The 14,109-nt window shown below is 34.3% G+C and overlaps 1 protein-coding gene across 1 annotated transcript in view; it reads left to right on the forward strand.

Moving 5' to 3' along the window:
• The window catches only part of DNTT (DNA nucleotidylexotransferase), a gene marked incomplete at both ends in the record, with an annotated part of 85,821 nt that overhangs the window by 21,604 nt on the left and 50,108 nt on the right, over positions 1-14,109 (forward strand). The window contains 3 exons of the mRNA XM_082285917.1: positions 106-177; positions 2,909-3,032; positions 4,146-4,278. Of these exons, the coding sequence (XP_082142043.1) occupies positions 106-177; positions 2,909-3,032; positions 4,146-4,278 (329 nt within the window). The remainder of the gene's footprint in view (positions 1-105; positions 178-2,908; positions 3,033-4,145; positions 4,279-14,109) is intronic.

The raw sequence follows: 14,109 nt of genomic DNA on the forward strand, positions 1-14,109 counted from the left end.
TATTGATAAAACTTGATTTTAGATTACTAAATCTTATAATTGTGGTAAGATCTTACAATTGATTTTTAAATTTATTTTTTATAAGTAATATTTTTCTTTGTTTAGGAGATTATTGAAGAAGGAGAGAGTTCTAGAGTTAGAGAAGTGTTAAATGATGAGCGATACAAGGCATTTAAGGTAAATCCTTTGAGTTTTGTTGCTGTTGTTTAAAATTGTCTTCCCTTTTGTAGAACGTGGACAAACTCATCAATTTTATTATAAAGGAACAATCAATATCAAGTACAAAGAAAGATATGGAGATCAAGAAACTGTGATAAGGAATAATGTGAAATTATTTTCTATTTTTAATTAATGTGATGTATACCTAATTGCTCTTAAGTGATGTAATGCATCCTCTTTGCTGTAAGTTTAATGCAATCCTGAGTTTATTTCTGTCTCAGCTGATTATCGTTTTAACACTACATTTCATGCTGGAATTAAAAAAATACCAGGTGAAGAAGATGACTCAGATCCATTGTAATTCTCTTTTGTGTGAGGCAGAAGGAGGGCTGGAGCTGTTTCTTCCTTAGGGAGATTGTAGAGTCATAGTCACACTACTTCATAGTTGCAGGGAATCTAAACTGCATAAATACTGCAGTTCCCATTTCCAAAACATTAATTGAATTCTCCATTAGAAACATATAAGATGAACAAATATTTTTTCAATTTTATCTGCATTTTTGATCACTATAAATACACTGTTTCTGTCTTCAGAAAAATTAAAACAGAGTGAGATGGGACTGTTTAATGGTACTGTTTAATGGGACTGTTTAATTCTCCATGGCATCACTCAGTTTTACTTCAGGTATCCAAAGGTTCTTCCATTCTCTCTGACCTACAACACAGGTATGGAAGGATGTTCAGTGGCAGCTGTTGATGCCATCTATAGCAATACTCAAAAGGAGGTGTAGCATGTTCACATGTATAGCAGGATTCAAGGAGCAGGCTTGCTTATTAATACATGATTGCATTACAGCATGGTTGAGGAACAGCTATTAAATCTTACAGTTCAGGGTTTAAGAAAATCTCTTGAAGATTAGAATAGAACCTATCAGGGGACAAATTATCTCAAATATGCTTTATGCCTCATTTCACATGCAAAATTACAACAAACTTACATGGCTCTCTTGTTAGCTGAGCACGTCTCAACATTTTGGCTAAATTAGTTGTAACCAGTTGTTTCCACCAATTTTTTATGAGATTCTAAGAAGAATCTCATATTAGTGAATTCCTAGATTTTACTGTTTGTCATAGTCCTGGTGCCTGCTGCTTCACTTATGATTTAAAAGACCACTTCTGGCCCCAGGACCATGGTTATCAAATTAAGTTATAGTCAATGTTTAAGATGTAGGGACATGAATGCCTCCTTATGGAAGTGGGTGCTGCAGAGAGTGAGTTCACATAATTCATTTCACCAGCTGAAAAGAAGCAGTGCCCCCACACACAACTGAAGAAATGGGCTCCCTGTTACTTGTGCTGCACAGCTGGCAGCATCTCTAGCATCTATAAATATGCTAAATAACAATGGGTCTTAGTATGGAAAGAAAAAAACCACTGTGCACCCTAAAAATTTGGGTGCACAGAATCCATTTTCTTTAGTTCTCTATCCCAGTGTTAATTAATCTCTTAGAATTGTTTAAAACCCAGTAATAGACCCTTTTGAAAATATTTCTGCACCAGTAAAAACATTAAAAAGATAACAACCTAAGTATTTAAAAAATCACATCCTTTTATAAGCACACATGATTGATACAAAGAAGAGGTAATTTCACCCATTATATATAAAATCTGGGGCAATTCCTATTTAACATTATCCATTATTTTAATTTTTCTCTTTTTTAATCTTAATTATTTCCAATGAATTAATATCTTCACAAAACCACAAAATAAAGCTATCATGGTTGGAATTCAGAGGTTGTAGATTCGATGGAGAACAGCAGTTATTCATGTCTTACACAGGTACTCACTGAATTTCATAAAAGTACAAATAAAGTCTGGAGAGCTTCGGTATTGACTAACTGAACTTAAAGAGCATGCATTTAAGCAAGCATGAAAGTTTTCCCTCTTGCTTTCATATCACTGTTCATCTGAGATATCGATCCATTGAATAATGCTTACAACAGCGACATTTTTGCTGTAGATTTTTTCACAGGTAATAAGCTAGTGAACATTACTTTGGAATAAATAGAATATAACCACCAAAAAATTTCTGGTAGACTGGTAGATTTTGGTTTGTTTTAGGTTGTTTTTTGTGTGTGTGTTTTTTGGTTTTTTTGGGGATATATGTGTGGTTTTTTGTTTGTTCTGTTTTTATTTTTTGTTTGTTTTTTGTTGTTTTTGCCTTCCCCCCCCCTTTTTTTTGTTTGCTTGTTTGTTTGGTTTTTTGCTCTTTTGTTTTGAGAGCTGGCAGTGCATATAACAAAAAGCTGTAATGTCAGTCAAATTATGAAGATAATCTTGTGATATCTCTTATTCTATCAGGTCAGTGTCAGGGAATCGAGCTACCTAATGTTGCTGTTTGCATTTCTATTAATAAATGGAGTAAAAATAAAGGCTACTACCCTTGTATCAAACCTTAGTTAAAAGTGTACATTTTGGTAAATTACATAAAGGTGCTGGGACTACTACTGTATTGTTTAGATCTCATGATAATGAGAACTGTCCATGTATAAAACCAGTTCTCTATTCAATGTAGCTATGCAAAGAAGGGAAGCTGAATTTGTATATTTATATTATGCTATTTATCTTCAATGTAGGATTAACTCTGCCCATTACTTTCCTTGTGAAACCTTGTTGTTACCTACTTATTTTTAATTCACTGCTCCTTTAGAAAACAACACTGAAATGTGTATTTTCCTACCGACTTTAGCAATTTACTTCCGTCTTTGGAGTGGGAGTGAAGACATCTGAGAAATGGTACAGAATGGGTTTGCGAACTGTGGAAGAGGTAAAGGCTGACAAGACCCTGAAGCTGTCAAAAATGCAGAAAGCAGGTAAGGTGAAAGTGTCATAAAAACTTGTATCTCAGTGCTCTAAGAACTGGAAAACAGAAGCACAGGGCAAAGTTCATTTATATATCTGTTCTCTTGCTGCAGTGTTGTGTCAATACTGAATTATTGGGTGAAAATAGTACTTGGACCAGCTGAGCTCCTAATTAAAAATAATGTCATTCAAAACATAGGAATATGCATATTTTTAAATTGCTTGCACGGATACCAAATGAAATCTCTTATACATGAAAATATTAATGGTTCATTATTACACAGGTTGTGAAAAAATTACAAAATTGGGAAAACCCAGAATTAGTTTTCAGAGGAGATCTGTCTCCCTCAAGGCAGCCCTACTTTAGTGATAGATCTAGACTCGTAATAAAGTACTTATATAATTCTTTCCATAATCCTAGCACATCTTAGCTTTCAAGTGTTAAACATGGTTATTTGAATAATGTTGCTTCCCCCCAGATTCTGTGTGTGTGCACTGTTTTCTTAAATAAGTGAACTAATTTAAACAAAGGAGTTAGTTATATTAAGGAAAACATATTCTATAATATGACACTAAAATAATGTAACTTTATTTTTGCATTAAATCTATGTGCTTTATATCACCTCAGAATCCCTTGGATCAGCTTTCTTACATTTATGCTCCTTTGTCCTTTTTTCTTTTACATGTCATATTCAAGTGTGAAGCAAGCTGCCATACTGGGTTCTTTTGACACAACCTCTGTGATCAGAAATAAGATAGCTGGGGTATTTCACATACTTCTGAGCCCTGTACTTGTGTAGAACACCATTATTTTGGGAAGACTGTCTTTTTGAATCCAAAAACGCCATTGATGGGAGCTGGTAGGGAAGTCAGAGTAATTTATAAATATTCAGGTCCTCAGATAGTGGAGCAATTATTGTGACTGATATGTTGACAAATTACATGACAAATTATAATGACAAAAATATATATAAACTCTAAGGGCGAAGATGAAGGAAGAAAGAGGCTGTCTCTGGCCTGTGATCCCTTGCACCCACACCACCTGTGATTTGGGCCTTGAATAATGCAGTGTAGATTTTGATATTTCTGTGGAGTGATCAGCACTTTTTGCCTTTGATTTCCAGGATTTCTCTACTATGAGGACCTTGTTAGCTGTGTATCTAAGGCAGAAGCAGATGCAGTAAGCTTGATTGTCAAGAATGCTGTGTGCACATTTCTACCGGATGCTTTAGTTACCATAACTGGTGGTTTCAGGAGGTGAGTGAAAACAAATGAGGTCACTTGTCTGCTTTATTCAGGTACATTAAAAAGAAGATGTTTGTGTCTTGGAAAAATCAAAGAAGCTTGGTGGGAAAGTATCAGTGTTTGTTTTCAACTTTTTTTTTTTTTTTTTTTTTTGCGGGTTTGTTGGTTGGCTTGTTTTTTTTTCAAACAGGAGAGCAATTTTATGATGGTCTTGGGCTATGTGTTTTGTTACTGTAGATGGTTAGTTTTACTGGATCTGAATTCCCAAGGCTAAGACTATTCTAAGGCCATGCTTGAAGGAAAGACACAATAAATAGGCTTAAGGCAGTCTTGGTTTGGTTTTTTTTTTGGGGGTTGGCTGTGTGTTTGTTTAAGGAGATCTTAGTCACATGAGTTTGAAATGTGCTGAGGTAGTTTGTAGTGTTAGAAGTATACTTGGAGTAAACAGTTACTAAAATGACTATAAAGCACTGGCTAAATTAAATACACACTAACCTCTGTATAGATGGGATGATCTCAGTATTCCTTTCCTGGCTGATTTTTTTTCCTAATAATTTTGATTTTGCTCTGCAAAACCAAACCACAAAGCTGTTGCTCGGAACAATTTATTCTTTCAGCACTTAGTTGAGAGCTTTCTTACAGCCACACAGCACAGTACTGAGACTGGGAATAGTCTTCAGGAGTTCTGCTTTCCTTGCTCTATTCTCAGTCCCCCATTATGTCCTTCTTGTTCTACATGTGATATTCTTAAACCAAAAAGTCCCTCGTCAGCGCTTTAGCTCTTGCTGCTTCATTTGTTACTTCATAACATTTTGACTATATTTTGAAAATAAAAATATCTTTCAAAAATACTTAAAGTATTCTTATAGAACTCAAAAAATACATTTCTGTAACTCTCATGCACCTAAAACTGGTATGAGAGAAAAAGACAGAAGAATATTAATAAGTAATGTATTACCTGTTTTATTTTGTAAGCCTAGATAGGTCACAGACTCAGTCCAGTGCTAAGTTAAGACCTTATATAATTTCTACATTACAGTTATTATGCTGAATGCTTTTACCATCTTTGTGCTATTTAATGATGTTTATAATTATTCCTTGTATATCCCATATTTATTGTAAGAATGTTTGCATCCTCCAGCTACATAATTTCTATAAAACTGTCTGGTCAATAAGAACCATTAAGCTTCAGTAGGAACCCTGACTAGAAATATAAGAACAAGATAAAATTTTATGTTCAAAACCTCAAGTGTCATCATTCAATGAGTCTTTAGGAGACATGTGATGGCACTCTCCCCACTGATGCAAATCAGTCAGGGACCCTGTGTTATTGGTAACCTGGATGTAAATGATTACACATGCCTAGATGGGTCAGAGCCTTACAGGTTATTTACTGAAAAGTCCCAGTTCTTCTAATATAACGTATTTGTGAGCTTTGTTGAATACTATTTGCAAAGTTTGAATCTCACAAATCTAATATAAGCCTTTTGTCTTGCTTATTCTTGTGGGGAGATATGGTAGTCATTCTCTTTCTTACTAAGAATAAGCTTTAGTATCTCTAATTGTGTATCAAGCCAGAAGAGAAATCATTTAAGTATCTATTGATGCCTACTAGTGGGTAATTCTGTATACTAATTACATGCCTTTAAATGTACAGGAATATATTAAGCTGTAAGTTTCAATATGTCAATCCCAAATGATGTTTTTCCAGCCCGTGGAAAATAAATGCTGCAGTGTAGGATTTGCAGATAACTTGATGGATTGAGGTAACTCTTTCAGGCACCTATATTTTAATTGTTGAGTTGCAATAGGGTTGGTTATATCTGTTCTGTTTTGCCTTTCTCTTATAGAGGCAGTATTCTTCAGTAAGAAGTTTGTGTAAGTTAAGTAGCTCACGGTTTTCAATTACCAAATTACTTTTTGTTCTTTTCATCATTATATATTTTAATAAAATAGGCAAATTGTATCATTTAAACAATTCCCTTATACTACGCCTTGTACTGCTAACATAAGAGGACAAATAGCTCATGATTGGTCTGAATAATATACTGATTAGCCAAGATCCAGATTTGTCTTGGTTTGTATTTCGGTTTGATAACTTGGAAAAAGTGAACAGTTGATTGTTTTCCTCCAGTTTTTTGATGGAGAGTTGTAAGTCATGAGTCTCATAAACCTTACTACGCAGGAGAACTGGATGAATTACAATGAGCGGAACTTCCATACAGCTATGGAGATTCAGTAGAGATGAAAGTTACATTATTTTCCCCAGATCTATTGTATACATACATGGATGGATATATTTAATATGTCACCAAATATTTTCCTTTAAATTCCTGACATGTCAAGAAAACAGATGATGTAAAAATTGTTTTAATAAAATTAAAAAGCATAGTATAAAGTTAAAATTAGTAAGTTTTGTTTTGTTTTATTTTAAATCCCAGCAAACTTCTTTGTGGACTTTTCTTTGGTTTGATTCAGCTTGTAGCACTAATCTTCTGTATGGTTTCTTTTTCTAGTCTTGTAAAGAGTAAAAGAATCACGATGGTAACCCTTCATATCTTCCTAATTTGAAATAATTCAGGAGCAGAAATTAATAAATTAATGAAGTCTGGATGAGTTTATCCCCCTTGCTCTGCTACAGGAACACTTGGCTAACCACCTGTAAAAAACATTCCTCAAATTTCATTTAATATAGCTTGAATTGAAAGGTTGGGAGAGTTTTTCTTTTTTTTCGTCCTCTTCCAACATTTATCTGGGTCATTTTGAAACAGAAATTGCAACATGGAAATGCATGGAAATACAGAAGTAGAGCAATTGTAGTTATGAAATAAATAAGATACACCCACATGGTGTGGAATGTATTTCATTGTCTATTCAGGGAAGGTGTCAGGGAGGGTGACTGCAGAGAAGGAAGAACCAAAGGTGCTGATAGTGCAGTATAAATCATACCACAGACAATGTTATTTGGAAGCCTGAATTTGCCATGCCAAGTCTGTTTGATATAGCCAAGGCAGGAGTGTAGTTTAGGCTAATGTGTGTAACCACTTGTAAATGCATTAAAGTGTGGAACTGACAACTTTGTTTCCTGGATATTAAAAGGGCAAGTTTTATTCTATGAAGAGAATGAAGGAGATTTATGTAGTAATAGCATTATCTCGTCTTGTGTATATCACTGCATGCTACAGAAATTTTTATTCCTATTAGCAGTGTGTTAATACTATTAATAGTAATATTAGCATTGTTGTAGGGCTGTTAGCAATCACAAGTAGACAAATAACTTTGCAGTAGGTTTCATGGCAGTGAAACTGGAGGAGTTTTTCCCTTTTTCCTGTAGTTCCATGTTAGTATATGGCTTCAGAACAACTTCTAGAAAAGGTTGCCATGCACTGGAGCATTATGATGATACTCTGTAAGATCCTGGGTTTTAGTGAACTTGATTTAGCTGCTGATACTTGGTTTTGCCACAAGATGTGATCTAGATTGAGGGTTTCATAAGAGCAAAAATTCTTGGAGGAAGCACTCTATACTATATGTAGTTTATGGTTTCAATCTCTTTACTGGTTATTCATATCTCAATACATATACCCACAAGCCCCAAATTTGGCTGGAGAAGTTCAGGAAGGGATCTGGAATAAGAATTACATACAGTAATAACAATATTATATATATATATATATATATATATATATATATAAAAAAGAACTGCATTTTCAGGATGGCTTTCTGTGTGCTTTATCCATATAATTCACTAATTACTTACAAATTACATTTCATTTTTATTGTGTTGCATGTAGCACACTCAGTTGTGGTTACCTCTGCAGCAGTAGAATTGTATCTCTATGATGTAAGGACATGGTTACTATATCATCAATATGCACTTATTTTTTAGAAAATTATCTAGTCGTCCTCTTGGTATTATGATTTCACTTCTCACTGTCTTAAATATTTACTTAAATACACTTTTGTTGGCTTCTCCTACCTTAGCCTTTAGAGAAAGTGAAGTAGACTAAGGAGACACTTTTAGGTAATTTTTCATATTGCAGTTCTTAAGAAGTTGTTCAAGTGTCTTGGGCATTGCATCATGAAGAGTAGCTAGTGTCTCTTGTCTTTTATTTATCTTTGTGGGAGATTAATTTTTCCATGCTGTATCAGTCTTCAGGGAAGTTCTTTCCAGACTTTCTTATTGTTAATTCTGTCCTAACATGAACATAATTGTAGATCACTATCTCCTTGCTTGAATTTTATATTATCTTTTAGAAATCAGGATTTGATGCTCTGTAACACTTGTAGGTAAGAATTGTTAATAGAAAAGCAATGGAGAGAACAAAGGACAGGGTCAGTGTTTTTGTCAGGCACCACCGCCATACTTTTGTATATTACAATGCAAAAAATTCATTCCTGTGTGCAGTGACATTTCCTACAAGGCAAAGGGATGCATAAAGTAATGACATGGTACAGGACTCTGGTCTTTCCTGTTCTGTACCAAGAAAATAATTTAAAGATATCACTTCTTTCAGTCTTGGAGATAAAATAAGATGAAATAGATGAGACAAAGAAACGCTTTGAGAGATTATTTTACAGGTTCATGCAGTGATAAATAACCAAGGTTATTGTGACACCTTTGTTTCAGAAATAAGACTTCTATATGGCATCTGAAATCACATTTATCTAACTGTGTTGGCACATGCTCATAAATGAGAGACTGTGAGATTGAATGTTTGAAGAATATTATGCTTTCCAAGCTTTTGGAACATGTGCAGGACTTTGTGGTTTATTTAACTGAGCTTGTCATGTGGTTTCTGGCTGAACTTCTTGATAAATCATAGAACATTTGATCACAAGTTCTGATCCTGATAAAAATCTCTATTTGACCTTTTGATATTGTATACTTCTAATAATATTATTCTTTTGGAGGCTGTAGATGTTCCTCAGTGAGGTTAGAATACCTGACAATGACACCAAATTTTTTTCACTTCTCAGAGTAAATGTATTTGAAGTCCTATTACACAAATTATTTTCTTTTTCCTCAGCTCTAGTATTAAAATAGTTCCAGACTTACTCACTAAACTAATAGAATTAATTTTGCAAAAGATCCTTTCATTAAGTTTTTAGGCAAACTCCTAAGCAGAGATTTCTTATTCTACTTACACATTGTTACAGTGTATCTTTGCATTTACGCTGTTCTTAGGTACGGTTATTTCTATGCTTTTCTTTTACTCCAAAACACAAAACTGTGGTAAGGAAAGATATAAACTGTATTCAGGTACTCAAGTCCAAATACTGTAATTTCTGCTCACTTTTTTCTACTGCTGTTAAAATAAGTAAATTTTTTTATCTGCTGGTATTTCATTTTTTTTTCCAGAGAGAAATCTGCTATAAAGGAGCAGTGAGGCAAGCTGCTCACTGAACATTTCAGCTGATATAGTAGTTTGCACACACTCTAATTTAAGCAGATCCTGGAATAATCTAGCAATTATTCCAGCAACAGACTGAAGAGACTACTTGGCTATCATTCATGAGCACAGCCTTTCCTCAGATAAACTGTAGCCTACTTTGGATGAGACTTTTAACCTGGAGATGTTCTAATCTGATCTGGCTGGTTTTTAAGATTAGGAAAACAGCTTTCTGCTAATTTTCTCCCTTTCCTTTCCGTTCTGTTCCCGTTCCTTTCCTGAGAGTTTGAATTAAAAGGCAGATGATGCTAGGTCATTCTTCGGACTTAGATGTTTATTGTTTTCTTATCTATGTCACAGCTGCATGGGATGTGCCTCTTAGTTAACAAGGTGGAAAATGGCCACGAGTTCTAACTTCCAGGGTCTTTTAAGGTCCAAATTACCCAATTATGGAATGCCAAATAATTTATTTTTACTTATAATCCAAAACCTAACTATTCATGATCCACACTGCAGGTTTTTTGACCCAGATTTGTGAAGAAGGAGAAAAGAAGAACAAATCCACACCCCAAATCCTCCATATTGTTACATATATCCCAGAAACCAAAATTTTCTAAACCCAGGGTTCCAACAGCTTTCCTTATCAAACTCTCTAAGATTAGAAGTGTTTGAACTTGAGGTATCGATATGCTGCAAGTAAAAATATTCTGTGGAAGGAGTTAGGAACACTGCAACTGTGAAAGAACAGAGATCATCACTGGTTTCTGTTTTTAATTTTCTGTAATCCATTAAAAATTAAGTTGGGAAAGGAGAAAATCAAATTAATGGCCAGCCGAGTCAATTTAGAAGATAATCTATTGGAGTAATTCAGATACTTCCTTTTGTCGTTAGAGCTTTGATTATTTTTCCACTCATTTAATCTATTATTAGCCACAATTAATCATGAAATAGAAACTGATGAATAAGGTATCAGGGAGTCATAGACGAAAAGAACTTTTTAAGAATCCATGAAACTTCATAAAATTGAGTACTCAGCAGAGCATATACTTTGAAGTCTTTCAAAAACGTGTTGATTCAAAGTTTTTTACATGCCCTACTCTACCTAACCCCTTCCTACTTTCACAGGCTTTTTAGCTCATTAGAAGGATGCTGTTTGGCTATGTACCTCTCTCATCTCTAAAACTAGTTCAAGTGGTGGGTCCAGCATGGAGCTGGCAATGCAGGTGGCTGATTCTATGAAGGCAGAAATTTCATACTCTCTATGTAGAGCCAGAAAACCCCCTGCCTTTAGTCTTACAGTTTCCATGATCACCCTACACCTTCTGGAATGCATTTGTAAGAGCCTTTATAGCGTTTAGTGTTTTCTGTTTCCTATCAAGTCTGATGGTGACTGCTAGTAAATAAACCAGAGCAATACAAATAATGTTTGGAAGCAAGATATGAAACCTCAGACTGTATTATTTTGGGACTGTTAAAGTCTCTTGTATTGGCTTTTTCTCTTTTTTTTTTAAGCTGAATTGGAAAAAATGAGAATGAAAACCAAAACCAGGGGTTTCCATTTCCTTGTCAGGCAGTCAATCTGAAATTTTACTTATGTACTGATACACGATCAGATTTTTTACCATTTTAATCTAGACAAAGTTTTCATTTGAAACTGATGAAAGTTGTTTTAGTTACTGCATTGATGGATGCTTTGTGCTATCAATGATATTTGTTATTACAGCATATAAGGAATATTGGAATGGCATTTTCAAATTGCAAAGGCAAGCTTGTGGTGGCAAAGCAGCATATTGCAGGTACACTACTAGAAGTAAGACAGGGCATTGTCTTAAAAATAGATTATTTCTTTACACATCTTCATGTCTAAGTCATTTGATATCCAAATGAATTCAATGTTAAAATGAAAACCAAAGTGCACAATTACTAGAATAAAAGACAGTTTCTACATGAAGGAAGAACAGAATGACAGCTAATGATGGTATTTGAAAAATTTTTCTCATTTTACTTTTTTTTCTGATTTGCCCTGTAAGGTCACTTTCAATCATTTTTGCTATGTAAGGATCAGCCATTTGGCACTTCTAGGTTTCTAAATTATATGGAAATACTTTTGGAATGCTTGCCACTGCATAAAACCAGAATGTTAATGGCTTCACTAAGTCAAATTAAATTTTAATGGCCAGGGTTTTTAATTTTTCCTTTCAGCCCATTCACATCCTTTAAGTAGCATTAAATGTGATTCAGTTGTCTTCTAGTATCACAGCTGACCTGAATAGCCTTTTCAATTAGACTTTTAGATGAAGCAGATCTGATACATTCTAAATAAATAAAGATCTCTTTTTATTGGTTAAATGCTGATATTCACAGCTCATTTAATCCATTTATAGAGCTGCAATGTCAAAAGAAGAACCTTTTTTGTGGTGCAGTGCTAGTGATAATGTGCAGAGATGAGACAAAAAAATCACACCTTTGTTTTGTCAGTGAATGGAAATTAAGGAAGAACAACTCAAAAAGATCTGTTTAAGACTTTAAGAAAGATGCATGACTGAGAAATGATGAAAAATATTTGACCAGAAGTCACACTTTAAAAGCATTTTATGAAATGGTGTGAAGAATTTTCAGTTAACAATGCACATTCCCCTCATAAATTTATTGACTTCCTACAAATAATCTAATACCTAAACAGTAGATGTCCAAAGTTTTTTAAATTGGTTCATTCGATACTAATGTAAAATGTTTTCATTTAACCTTTTCATAGATTATTTTACTGTTTACAACATAGCATGCCTTTTACTTACACAAAAAGTAATAGAAATTGTTAGAAATCTACCACAGTTTGTTCAAAAGCATCTTTGATGTTTCCATAATTCTGTTTGATGTTTGTTCTCATTTTTGGATGACAGTGTCTCAAAACCTTCACTATGTAACAGAGACAACCCACTGTGATAAAACCTTCCCTGTGTACGAGGGCAGGCATGGGGAAAGAGGTTTCTGGGTTTACTGCTCAGCATGGGATAGAACAAAAGCCATCTGGGGTGTCTGATATGTAGAAAGCTGGGCTAAGAGAGATTTGGACTGTAGATGTATCATTTTCACTGGCTTTGCTTATCAAAATGCAAGAGAATGGTGTTTTCGTTGGAGCAGATTTCAGCACTGAGTTCAGTTTTGCCATTTTAGTAGCTTGTGTGAGTGTCAGATTATAACTAACAGCTAACTTGCTTTCTCCTGATGTGAAGTCCCAGCTCTGAAACAAATACCAATCTCTCATGACGGCTGGCTCATTAGACCCACCTAAGTGGAAAGGAGCAGTGACAGCTGTCAGTACAAATTACAGTATTCCCAGCTCTGAACTGCAGCGGCTTCTGCACTGCCACTCTTTAAAATAATATAACATTAGAATCCAAAAATGTAAAAAGAGATTTTGCATTATTTACACAATTTTCTGGACAAGTTTGGCCAAAGTGAATATTTTGAAAAGTTATAAAAGGGGGTTATAATACAATTATTTATAGTCCTAATATATCAGTAAAAAATACTTAATAATGTATATTCTACTGACCATTCCCAATTTAAAAGGTTAGCAATAAAAACTGTTGTGGTTTTTATTATGCTAGGTTAACTGAAAAGTATTAATTCATCATTTTAGAGCAATTAGCATATGCACTACTGGTTACTATTTGCATTATGGAAATTAAACATGTAAATTAGTAAGTTCTGGTATGACATATTAAAAGCACTCCTCTGGTGTTTTGGAAGGGGAAATGTTTTGCCTTTCCTTGAACACAATTCTTCTAATATACAAGTACATAATTTTCAGTGAGCATAAAACATAATAATAATAAATCCAGAAAAGGTCTTTTGTATAGGACACAGGCACTGGTGCTGAGACAGTCTGAATAGGATACCACCTCCAAAAAAAAAAAAAAAAAATTCATATTAAGTCTGACTGCCCCAGGTATTATTATAACATATAATTGGGCTGAGGCAGGGAAGCAGGTTGCATGATACAGAGCATGTATTAAAATTGATTTATCAGTATAATTTAATAAACTGGAAAACCTGCTTCCTGCATTAGGGTTGAACTGTTGCTCTTTGAATGTTTTGGTAATTTGGGAGTAGGTTAGTATGATATGTCATGGGGGAATAAAAGCTCTTATGATTAAAAAGGAAGCTGTAGAAATAATTGGTACCTAACACCAGCATGTACAGAGATGTATTCATAGAATGAATAAGCTTCATTTTCAAGCTCTGTAGAAAGAAGGACAAGCAACTCTTTACAAGAAAAACTCATCCAATGTGAGTGATGGCAACCTTAGAAATATTCTGTAGCAGAGTCGTGTTATATTTGCTGCAATTAACTTGAAGTGTATAAGATAGGGCTCAAGCTCGTTCTTTTTCGTGCTACTGATATTAGGCATATTATGTTGGGAATATGATAAAGGGAGAATATGAA

Source organism: Coloeus monedula, assembly GCF_965178545.1.
Source record: "Coloeus monedula genome assembly, chromosome: 8".
In the NCBI taxonomy this organism is placed as follows: domain Eukaryota; kingdom Metazoa; phylum Chordata; class Aves; order Passeriformes; family Corvidae; genus Coloeus; species Coloeus monedula.